Genomic DNA, 12,753 nt, shown 5'->3' with positions numbered 1-12,753 from the left:
GTATTTTCCCCATTATTCCATGTTAAAGCTAATGCCTCGCCTTGTCCAGTCATGACTACACAAACAGACTACGATAACACATGGAGATATTGCCATTTCATAACGGTCTGTTTCTCCTGTCTCCTTGTGTTTACTGTCCCTTATCAGCAGAAAGAGATTACTGTATTATAACACCATGGCTGCCTCCCTGCTTGCCTGTCTGTGTAACATCGGCTAATTCTTCAAGGAGACCGTGCACAGCTTAATCCCATATTACCCAGGCTATGTTAAGTGCAGGCATCTGACCGTCACACACTTACAACAGCAATGTCATCCATGTAGCGTCCATTGGAAATGTACAGTTCTTATTTTAGATACCTGAAGAGGGAAAAAACTAGAAATTCTCAACTAAACGTATTGGGGGAAAAAATTATACTATTCAACTTGGCATATTGTTACTACTAATACTATAAATTGATAGGCTGCTTTATTACAGCCTAGCCCTATACTTATTGCTGATACATGAATTCTCCAGCATTACCAAGTAAATTTCGATAAAAACAGTAAAAAATTTAGAACTACTAGTACTTCCAACGTGCTTTTCACTGATTGGATTTGATTGTTTTATAAGGCTTGCGACTGTAAGACCTGTGAATGCGTGTGGCTGGTTCTTTGCATGTTGTGGGGATGAGAATATAGGGGAAAGAGCCCATTCATTCAGCACAGGCTCCAATCCGATAAAGAGATCTGCTTGGCGAGTTCGTTTTAGTTTGTGTGTTTACTGTGTCATTTCTTACATAAGAGGTGGACACTGAGGGGACGTGAGTCACTGCAGACTGACTCAAGGCCCGACATGCAAACGCAAACATCAACTTTGTTTGGTACTAAAATACAGAAGTGAATGCATCGAGTATCAAGAGTGTAAAAGAACTGTTCAAATATGATTGTTATTGCCAGTGATGAAAAATTTATTTTGTAACGTTTTCTAATACATGGGCCAATCAGAGTACTGTATTCTGAATACTTTCACGCAGGGTTGTATTTAAATTACAGTGTAAGAAGGCAACATAGAATTTAAACAGCTTTATTTTTGTTTCACTGTTTGTTGTTCAGGGAAAGAAAAATCACACTTGGACGCATCACAAGAGCAGTGCTTTAGATTTCTCTCACTAGTTATGTGCAGTATGAAACCTAAATTGTGAGATCAAGTACTGCCATATACATTTTTTCTTTCATTTAATGTTTTTTCCTCATCAAAAATATACCTGGAGTTGTGTTTTGTAGGAAGTGCTCTACTGCTTTTGTAAACTTCACCTTTACTAGAATAATTTGGATAGTTTCAACCCTGGAATTGCCAATCTCTATTGCAAAAAGTATCTGTTACCTTGAAAACTACCGATACGTGACATCACAAGGTGGAACAGAGAATTTTGAGCTTTGGAGATGTAGACTAATCAAAAGGGGTTACTCAGACATACAGTATGTGAATGAAACAATATGTTTTTGTTTTTGACAACAACATTATAACCTGTCTTAAAGCTCACAAGATTCCATTTTGTGTAATAGGACCTTTAAGTATCTCCCAGTGTCACTGTGGACTATTCAAATTGTTTTATTTGACAGACACGAGACATGTTAGAGGAATATGTCCTGGGAGCTAATTCCCCTCTAGGTCAGACTGTCACTAAATACAGACTTAACCACTCTCTCCTTCACCAGTGATAATCCTAAACTGATAACAACGTACAGAAATACAAGAGATAGAATAAAATAAAATTATAAAGACCATGGCACTGTAGTTTGGCCCTTTATTTATTATGTTATTCTGTCCTGAAATGAGGAGAGAGAAATATTTTAGGTGAACCTATGCAGACCTTAATGTGTTATTCAATGGATTTTCTTAAAGCTTTATATTTAATTTTTTTCTGTGAGTCATAATTAAGTTCAATGAAAAGGACAGCCATAGTATATATTGTTCATAAACACCTTTTGTGTTGAAAAAGACTGTGAATTATTTGGTCACTTAAAACAATAAAAAGAGCTGTATTTTATTGTATTAGTTTCAAATATGCTAAAAAGGATCTACTTTTACTTTACTTTTTGCAATTTCCTGTCTCAAATGAATTTTAGTATTTCCTTGTGATGCTGCCTTTTGTTTGGTTTTCATTAACATTTCAACACCTCAGTCTGGGTAGTTAATGGTTTCCAATAATGTTATTCCAAATGGTAGGAAGAAAAAATAAAATTTTACCACCATCAATTAAAGCTGTAGTTTTAAAGCATTTATTAAAGATCTAATTACTGGAAGACTAGGCTGATATAAGATATAAACTTAAGGCTCAGTCGATTCCTCAGTTGTAACTTTAACATTTACTCTGGATCATTGGACTTTAAATAAAAGAAACCGATTTTTTTTTTTTTTTTTAATCAAACATAATATTGAGTGTACCTACTACCCCAGCAGCATAAATATATGTTCTTCAGAATTAACATAAACTGCAACCATAAAGATACAGAACCTTGTTAATCAAATAATCAATACCATTATTAATAATTAGGGACGGACTTGAGTGATTCAAGTTCAACAAAGAGGAGAGCACACACGCTGCTACTACCACAGTTTGAGTAAGAGGGGCAAGAGCAGAATTAAAATACAATGGCACACTATTAAAAATGTATTTGCAGGCATTATACATCTGTAGTCTGTGTATTTTAAATGATACAGTCTGTTAAAATGTATAATAATGATCTGTAGTTCAGACAGCTAAGACAAGAGCAGATGGTGCTAAGGGACATAGACAAAAGGTCAATAGTCAAATCCAAACCCGTTTAGGGCCACTTCCCATGGGCTCACTCTCTTCCAAGACAACGCAGTGCGATATTTAAAAAAAAAATTGGGAAATGGCGCCACCCTCAGGACGATAGGCGAGAAACAGAAACTGGACAACGCATACATTATAACAACAGCCCAAACAAGGTAGGGTAATTATCTTACTACTTTTTACTCCATGCTCTACTATAGCTTTTGGTATTTACTTTCTATATACAGAATTTGACTATCACATTACAGAGCTATATGGAGACATTATATATCTTATAAATTAGGGTGATGTTTTTTTTTCTTCCCATGAAGGGGACTAAACCCTTTTCTGCCTTAGTTCTCTTTTTTGGCTATCTTCTGTGTGGTAGCTCCAGTTTTAACTTTTGATCTAACCCTAATCTGACCACTGACTTTACTTCTACACATCTATGAGTAGCTGTGGTGTGCCCTCCTATTGGCAAAGCTACTAATTCCTAATCAAAGCAATCCTCACCATATATAGAAAAGATTATTTTTTTTGTATTGCCATGTTAAAAAAGTAAATGACTCCCCATCAAGCAACAAGTTAACTACAGTTATCAGTGTGGTAAATTGGTAGGAGGTATTGGTTTGACAGCTCGAGGACAAAAGCTGCCTTGATGTCTAAATGAATATAAAGAACAAGAGAAAAACAATGTATGAATGGTTGAATATGATGCAAAGAAAAATTCATTCTCATAAATACAGCATGCTTTATTTCTTACAATAGATAGTTTATTATCCATTTGACAAGACAAAATAAAATGGAAGACATTTTGGTAACAGGTGTCATGCTGTTAACACTGACATTGAAATATTGTATAGACACACACCCCTCATTGGCTCATAATAAAATAAAAGCTATTTTCTGAACATACTCTTAGGCCTATTTCATCATATAAATGTACATGTATTGTATGTTATATTGTGGTGACTTTGTATCCTGGTCATATTGCAAATTTAAAAAGCCTTTCACATTGATTTGAAGTTTTTTGATAAAGGTAAAATGAAAAAAAAAAAAAAATTTAGTATAATTTGACAAAAGATTCAAATATTTACTGTATGTTTATAAATTCATGAGAAAGTATATCTGAGGTCTGCAAATGAATAAAGTCACACAATCTTTTATCACAATTTGCAGGCAAAATCTACAAAAAAAACAACTTTGAAATATAATATAAACGATTATATTATTTTTTTTTACATTGTTTACCTTGTTTCAAGTATTTAACATTCAATGTTAAGGTCGCACAAAAGCTGCTCTAGGGCTGCGTGCTTCTGACTGGCCTCCTCAATTGCACTGTACGTCTGCACATTACTAGAGATGTGATAGCGGATGTCGTCCACTAGAGGAACAGAATCAGTCTCGTGTCGTCCTTTTACACTCGCTGCATCCTCTGTGATGAGCTCAGCAAACTCAGCATCGACTACCAGCTGGAAAAGATATATGAAATACTACCGGGGGCAGTGGTAAAGTTAAAATATAATCATTTGCACACTAAACCAGACCCAACATAGGATCACTGTTCATTTCCATTAACATATTTTGCTTTAGTTATGAAATTATTCCTTCTGTTGCTGGTAACACAACATTAATAACATTAAGCAGAAGTTTAAAATCATTATAGTCAAATAAAAACAAACTATTAAACCACATACAGCTGAATGAAGTCAGAATCTATATAATTGTATTGATGCTAAATGTACTTCCAGTGAGAATAAATTGTTTTTTTGAAAGGTTAATGAATGCCAGGGCTACTTTAAACCCAGGTCTCTAATCCTTACCTGCTCGATGATCTTGGCCATGTACTCGGTGCACTGATCTTCAAGTCGCGAGAGGTGAAACAGCCGAGCGGTTTTCCACAAACAGATGACATTGTCCCTGCTCAGAGCCTGGCCCAGAGTCTTTCCACAGAGACGCTTCAGGCCCGGCAGCAGATACATGTCAGCCACACACAGCACGTCAAACACATTGTCCATCATGAGCTGTAGCAGACAAGCAAAAAGAAACATGAGCTTCATTTGTAAAGAGACTTCTGACTTAACAAAGCCTATTGATACTTTGCAGTGACATCCTGTAAGGAGAGTTCTACATGCATTTCTTTTTCTCCATTTTGTTTTTATTTGGAAAGAGCAAATATTTACATCTTACAGATTTCCAGTTCAAATGTGATCTTTCCAATTTTGACATATAGCAAAAAAAGAAGGTAAAGAAAAAGTAAACTATTTACAAGAAGAGGGGAGCTTACAGAAACAAAAATGCTAACAAAAATATTGCCTAAGATAGTGTAAAATAAAATATGACAAATCTTCACCAGAAATGGAGAAGTTACAAGAAATCTTTTCTGATTGGGGTGATATAGTTAATCCATTTATTACAAATACAATAAAATGTATCTTTGAATGTTTATTGTTTAAATTAGCTTTTCTGTCTTAAATATATCAGATATTATGTCAAGCCAGCCATCCAGTGAAGGCGGGACAAGAATTTGCCTTTTTTGGTGATATTCTTTTTGCTTGCCACCAAGAGGGCTTGTTACAGCTTCTTATCACTTCTCTGTTCCAAAAAAGGAACCCTACCTAAATACAGAGTTTCAAAATTAAATGGTATATTCACTCCAAAAACTAAATTTAATCTTGTGTGGATCTCACTTCAATAAATTTTTAATTTGGAGCAAGCCCAGAATATGTGGTAATGATTCTCCTCCTCAGAACCACACTGCTTTCAGCATGCCAACCTGTTGGTTCCCTGAGTCGGAGTTTTAAAATATCTAATAACATTCTTCCAGCAGTGCTCCCTCCAGGACAGGGAAATTGTTGGAAACCACTGAAATGACCAGATCCCTTCCCATTCATCCTCAGTCATTTCTATTGCAGCCTTCCTTTCCCATTTCTGTTTCACATATAGCATTTCATTCTTGTCAGTAATAAAAAGAGCATTGTATATTTTAGATAATTTTTGGGGGGTAAATAGCCCGAATGTCAATTTCAATATTAAAAAAAAAATGCTTCTTCAGGTCAAGTCAAATGTGATATTTTGCAATTTTATGTAAAGTTTTGTCTGACTTGTAAGTATCTATAAAATCAGCTGCTTGCAGGTCATATCTATTTTCTTCTGTTCTTTTCTTTTCTGTTCTTTTCTTTCTGTTCTTTCTTTCTGTTCTTTTCTGTGAATGACCAGCAGGTTGTCGGATCCCTCTCTATCCAAAATTTTTAAATACAGTCGCTTCTGTTGTGGGGAAACTCAGAATCACAAGCACGCCATCTGAATGATGTTATAATTTTCTGTATTTGAGTCAGATTTACTACTTTTTGCCAAATAGCAGCAGTTAAAGTTGTGACACAATGCACAGACAAAGAGCCGCAATGTATCAATAGAGGTTGCACAGATTACTTTATTTATTATTATTATTATTATTATTATTTATTTAGATATATTTTTTATTAGTGAGTGACAAAGGTATATGAATGTCAGTGGTGAGAAATTAAATTTTCTCCTGTTAGAGCTCAAAACACTTACTACAGCGTAATAACAAATATAAAAGTCTAAAAAATGTAATGATGACAATGAAAAGCAAACAAACACATTTTGTAAGTTAAGATGACCACAGTTCTGCCAGCTGGAATGCTGAGGGGCATTTTTCAGATAAAATGTCAGTGCAGAACAATGCCTCAAAACAACCATACAACAGAATCAACCCCCAATGAAATAAAATTGACATATTCTTATTTTGTGTTTATATAATTTTTTGCTGACAGTGACAAAAACATGCTTAGCTAAACCCATAATTGGAACCAATTTGCCTGTCCAAATGTGGCAGTGACTTGAGCCTGGAGGCCTTGTCACTGGGAGGAATGTGCTTGCGTATGTGTTTGCTTTCCAGCCCTCTACATTTTGACTTTTTTACGGAGTAAACTCACCTCTGTGTCATCGCTGTAGATGTAAAACATGATGTGGATGAAAATTTGGTGAGATATATTGTGGAGAGTGATGACTGGAGTATCGGGCTGAGACTGCAGCTGACTGCCTTCACAGAAGTGGTCTTTAATTAAGGCCCTGAAGTAGTCACTGCGTCCACAGAAAAACGCCTGGTGAAAAATAACACTTGTTAAACCTGTTATCCACAGGTACCATTGTTAAAGGTGCATTGTGTAACATTTCTCCATGGAGATGTTATTGCTTTGTCTGGATTGTTCCACAGTATGGCATTAAACCTTCCTATCTTCATGGAGACCAAACCAGACCAAGCTTCAGGTCAGATCTGTGGAGAGGCAACCCCGCTCACAGTCAGAATGCCTGTTTTTTCTAGGTATTTTTGAGCTATAAAACCACCTCTAATTGAATAAATGTAAGGTAAAGCTGTTTAATGTCATACTGTGGAACATTCCAGGCAGAGCAATGATACATCCATAGAAACAAGCAGGTGCGGGACCTACAACCAAAAAAGTTACATAGTGCACCTTTAAGCACAGGAATGCACTGTACCTTATGACACAAAAAGTTGTAACCATCAACTGCAAAGCATATGTCAGGATATGTTGAAAGATTTGTACTTTTCTGGAAGGGAAGCTCTCCAAATCCAATCTGAAAATGATAATGAGAATAAAGAGAGGGCTGGAAAACAGTGAAAGATACAGGATTCATATCAAGCTCCATACAACTGTACAACAACTCACCTTTATGTAATGATAACCGTTTGGCCTTATGAAATTTTGTATATGGTCGAAATATATTTACTATATTTTTATATTTTGTTTTTTTTCTTGTACATATAGAGTGATTATGCCTTATTTGACACCAGTCTCTTGCTAGTTTTGCTACTTATTGTGAATTTATTATCACCATTTATATTATTGTTACTGTTATTATATTATATTAACATTGTGATGTGTGAACTACTGTGTCCAAATAATTTCCCTTGTGGATCAATAAAGTCTGTCTAAGTCTAAGAATGACCATGAGTAACTTTGTTGAGAAACTGTACAGATTAAGATTGTGTTACTTGTTTGTCCATTTGACTGTGTTTTTTACCTGTAGCTCAGCTGGAAGTGCACAGTCTGCTAACTGGGCCAGCTCGTCCTGCAGTCTGCAGTTTTGTGGCTCCAGGCTCAAAACCTTCACACAAATGCCGGGTTTGTTGGACACTACAGAAACAAAGCAACGCATTTATGAGATTACACTGGATAAAAATTCCTTTGCCTCAATGAAAAAACAAAAAACAAACTGGACAATAAATAAATAAGTAAATAAACAAATTATACATGACATTACACTATACGTAAATGAGAAAAAAATATAGAAATAAAATGTTTTGTACAAAGCTTTATGCCTAAATAGCAATGCCAATACCATAAAAAACATGATTTAAGTGTTTATAGAACAAACTTAACTTACCAAAATTATAAACCTGTTTGCACTTATTCTCTAGCTCTTCAATCAGAACTGACATTTTACACTGTTTGGCCAGTCGTGTGCAGTCCTCCAGGAAGCTTATATCAATATCCATACGTCCTGTAACATAGCAAGTAAATATTTAGGTTTTCTGCTTTTGAAAGAATTATAAACTGTTACAATTTATTTCAAACTCCTATTGCTTGTTTTAGTCCTTAATATTATCATTAGTGCTGTCATGCGATAAAAAAAAATTGAGAGATTAATTAATTATGATCTGTAATTAATTAATCTAAGTAATCTCTTTTTAATCTCACCTAAAAACTGCTGAGAAAAGCCTTCAATTTGAGGTATTTTCATTTAAATTCATTATTACATTATTGTGGCAGATCAAAAGACTGATATAGAACAAAAAAAGTGACTTTATAAAGTAATTTATTGTTTAACAAATCTCTTCAAATCGGCTGTTGAGCCCAAGTCTCCATGAATATGAAACTATTTGCTGTAAAGTAGCAAAGACGAGGAAATCTGAACATAATAACTTTTGTCTACTTAAAGACAATAAAAAGTCCAGTCTTTCCTTAACCATATTAAAAATATTATTGATAGAGAAATGCTTTATATATGAGATCAGTGGTTTTAGTCCTTGTTTTAGTCCTGGTTTAGACTTGCTTTAGTCCTACTTTAGTCCTAATTTAGTCCTGGAATGGGTTAGTCCTGGTTTTAGTCCTGGTGTTAGTTCTGGTTTAGTCCTGGTTTAGTCCTGGTTTAGTCCTGGTTTAGTCCTGGTTAAGTCCTGGTTAAGTCCTGGTTTAGACCTGGTTTAGACCTGGACTGGGTTAGTCCCGGTTTTAGTCTTGGTGTTAGTTCTGGTTTAGAGGCGCACAGGAGGAAGCGCGGTTTATGCAGCGTACGCGAGAAAACGTACACGGCGCACGGGAGCACGTCGGTGTCCGCGCAGTGTCTACGGAAGGAAACGTGGTCCGCGAGTTCTCAGGTTAATGACGATGATGAAGTTGTGTGTTTGTGTTTGTGTGTGTTTGTGTGTGTTTGTGTGTGTTTGTGTGCGTGTCCCCTCATGTGGCAGGTCACTATAGGCCAGTAGTGCAGACATCATGAGCCTATGCAGGTTGTTTTCACCAGTGACATTTAAGTTGTAGGCTATTTTATATTTGTTATTTTCTTTTATATTTCACGTCGGGAGAATAATTTCCAAGACACGAATGCGTTTTCACCTGTGCACTGCTGACTCTGTTCTACTGCCTCTTCGACCTCGTCCATTGTGACTGACGTTAACATGACGTTTACATCGCTCTTACTGCGCGCGTTTTGTGTGGGTTTCCGGCAATGAGTGGAATTACCAAAATAAAAAAATATATAAATGTGTTTTTTTGTGTGTGTGTTGTTGTCCCAACAACACATAAAAACAGATTTTATAATAAAGCAACTCGCATACAGAAACAGTAAAGTTAGAGATTAAAAATGAGATTAACGCGATTAAAAAACATAACGCGCTAAATATGACTGTAATTAATTAATCGCAATTAACGCGATAATGTGACACCCCTAATTATCATTACCCACCAGTATAAATATACTGCAAGATGGCAGCAAAAGCTGATGGATTAATCTAAAAAAAAAAAAAAAAAATTAATCAATTTTTTTGTTTTGTTTTAACCTGTTTGATAGGAGAATGTTCTTACCAAAGGGTGTTTTAATGTTATGAGAGTTTTTCCTTTCCATTTTGAGTTAAACATTTCAGAGAAATACTCAGACCGAGTGCTGAGGACACAACGGTGGGCTGGAAAAGTTTGTCCATGAACCAAAAAATTCACATCACTGTAGTGTCCTTGTTCCAGCAAACTAAAACAAAACAGAAACAACAGAAATAGTTCAATCAAATAAAATAAAGTACTTTGTAATAGCTCATTTGTTAATCACAGAAGGCCAAAATGAAAAATAATAAGAGCATTTATGCCTAAACTAGAACATCTTTGAGTGTCCAGGCACAGTGTAATATATGTGAAAGGCTTTCACTAGTGATGCAAGAATACAATATCATCTTGATATCATGACCTTAAGACTGTAAAAGGACATAGCTAACGCACTAGCCGGTGGGTTCCAAATAGGGAGTAAGCATGGGCACGCTTCTGGCTCCCTCGACTCTGGCTCCAATTCAGTTAACATTGAAAAATTGTCACCCCTCTTTCTGTAACTTCTGTTGTGGGTGTTGTCATTTTTATTTACTCACTCTACATGATCTTGATGTTGTTATTTCTTTAGTTTGTCTGTTAATAAATTCCTATTTCTAATATGGAACTCAGCTCCAGATTTGCCCCATAACTGCTAGCTTTGAGAGCTTCATTTGACTTGACTCCCTTAGTCCACTTCTAGACAGTCTGTTATCATGACCCACATATTGAGATATGTATTGTAGCATCCATAGCGTTCACAAAGCAGTACACATGGACTTACGTGTAGAGAAAGTGGTTAAAGGCATCCTGCTGCTGCATTGGGCATGTGTTGATGCAGTTGTATTCTTTTAACAAACGTCGGATCTGATCACTCAGTGACCCATATAGGCATCGCTCTCCTTCAAAAGTGTTGGCTTCACACTTAGCACCTGAAGTTCAGAAAAAAATGCATTACAAAGACCTAAAGGCTGTAAAAATAATGAGATAGAGCTGTGTACAGTACGCTAACTATTTGTTATTATGTGCGACTATTGTGTAAAAGCCTGATGCAGTAAAATTGAACAATATTAAGGCTAGGGTTTGGCAATAATAGAATCTTATACAACATTTATTATTTTGTGGATTGCAGTTATTAGTTTTTTAATGGTCTGCAGTCAATCCTCTGTCAAAAGCATGTGGTTTGAAATAGACAGTAAAATTATATTACATTATATTACGTCATTGTTATATTAGATTTTAATTATTTGGATATATTGCATTTTAATATGACCTTACCACTAGCCAGCAAGTACTGGACTAGCTCTTCATGGCCACAGAGACAAGCATAATATCTGTAAAGGCAAAAGTTTAATTAATATGTAATAACAATAAGTATGTTTACAAATGTGTACTTACAGTGGGGTGCTGTCCCAGTTATCTCTTACATTAAGATCCACGTCTCTGTGTTCGACCAAATATCTAAATAACATGAAAATAATGTAAGTGCGGGTACAATATTAGTGAAGCAAGCAACAATGAATAAACAAAGGCAGGATTATTATTTCAGCAGCACAGAAACCAACACATAATTACAGCCTCTCACGTTATATTACACTGTACAGTTTACTCAGCAATTTAAAAAAAAGGGCTCGACAATGACGCAGAATTTTTAGATGGGTGTTTAAGTGCATGTCTAGACTAGAGTAACCTATTTAGAAGAGTCATCCAAGCTGCAAGGTCCCTCTTTGGCAAGTAGCCTTAAGTGTCACCAAGAAAGCTATTTTAATTGTGAGTAAGCTCGGAGTCGGATATTGCTCATAAACCTGCTCCCTATTACAATTTAACAATATCAGCAATGTAATTTTGTGCACTAAATGTAACGTTGCACTATTTGCGCTACGACAGCAAGCGACTGGTTACCTGACTCTGCAAATGTCGCCCTTTTTGCAGCTCGCAAACAGGTCGTGCACATCCATTGCGTCCTCGGAGCCTGCTGTGGTCTGTACGGCATGGATACGGCCCGTGGGCTGGACAGGTGACCGTGGGTACCCGTTGTAAACCGGGTGTTCTGTAAAAGCAGTGGAAAAGACGATCTGCTACACCTTCTTGTTGTTCTTGGAAGGCTGAAGAGTTGTTGTTGACGGTCGGAGAGGAACAGTCGGATGTTTTGGTCGAAAAGGGGCTGGATGAGATCACGTGACTGGTGGTGCCTTCAGGGACAGTGAGGATGGTAGGATGACAAAGCTGTCCTAATTTCTAGGGTCCTGAACCTCCAGAACTGTTCTTATAAAATCAGCGGTTTTTAGTGTCGTCTAACATTTGTAGTTATTGATTAAAAAACAAAACAAAACAAAAACAAAAACAAAAAAACACTTAAGTTTCTACATTATCATGTTCTTTAAATATTTTGATTTACATTTCAAGGAACCAAAAACAAATCAAATAACTTTTACTTAATTACAAAAATACTGCACATGACGTTCTATTTTTGTTTATGTTATAATTTGATCTTTTTGTTCTCAAGACGATTATCCAATCGGGAAGCAAAGGGAGCATCACATGAGTCTCTCATTTGGGTTGCCAGTTTCAATACTAAAATCCAATCAGTTTAAAGCTAAAATGTTTTACTACCCCAGCACCTGCAGCCATCAGTGCTACAGTGCAGCTTCTCAGTTGTGATAGTACCCAAAACAGTAAGAGCACCGGGTATGTGCAATTCCTTAAAAATCTATCCATCATAACAATCAATATATTTCACATTTGTTTAATCCTAATTTGATATAGTTTACTGTCATTTATCCTAATGATTTCCCCCCATTGTTTTTTCCAGATCAAACCACTGCGTCACTGCTTCCTTGACACTGCTTCAT

The 12,753-nt window shown here is 36.0% G+C and overlaps 1 protein-coding gene across 2 annotated transcripts; it reads right to left on the bottom strand.

Annotated features, from left to right (window-relative positions):
- Nucleotides 1-3,511: 3,511 nt before the first annotated feature.
- Nucleotides 3,512-12,068, bottom strand: abtb1 (ankyrin repeat and BTB (POZ) domain containing 1). Of its 2 annotated transcripts, none has more exons than XM_055166371.1 (12): nt 11,804-12,068; nt 11,300-11,362; nt 11,180-11,235; nt 10,686-10,833; nt 9,914-10,073; nt 9,795-9,840; nt 8,214-8,330; nt 7,851-7,963; nt 7,305-7,403; nt 6,740-6,907; nt 4,604-4,804; nt 3,512-4,273 (listed from the first exon to the last, which is right to left on the bottom strand). In XM_055166371.1, exons 1-12 carry the CDS (start codon nt 11,857-11,859, stop codon nt 4,046-4,048), a joined length of 1,455 nt encoding a protein of 484 aa, XP_055022346.1. In that variant the 5' UTR covers nt 11,860-12,068; the 3' UTR covers nt 3,512-4,045. The 2 variants fall into 2 exon arrangements, with proteins under 2 accessions (XP_055022346.1, XP_020778057.1); XM_020922398.2 differs by having other exon boundaries at nt 3,512-4,252.
- Between the last annotated feature and the right edge of the window lie 685 nt (nt 12,069-12,753).

The sequence above is a fragment of the Boleophthalmus pectinirostris genome, unplaced genomic scaffold, assembly GCF_026225935.1.
Source record: "Boleophthalmus pectinirostris isolate CB_2022bp ecotype Guang Dong unplaced genomic scaffold, ASM2622593v1 HiC_scaffold_8, whole genome shotgun sequence".
In the NCBI taxonomy this organism is placed as follows: Eukaryota; Metazoa; Chordata; class Actinopteri; order Gobiiformes; family Gobiidae; genus Boleophthalmus; species Boleophthalmus pectinirostris.
This window is presented reverse-complemented; position numbering and strand designations above follow the sequence as displayed.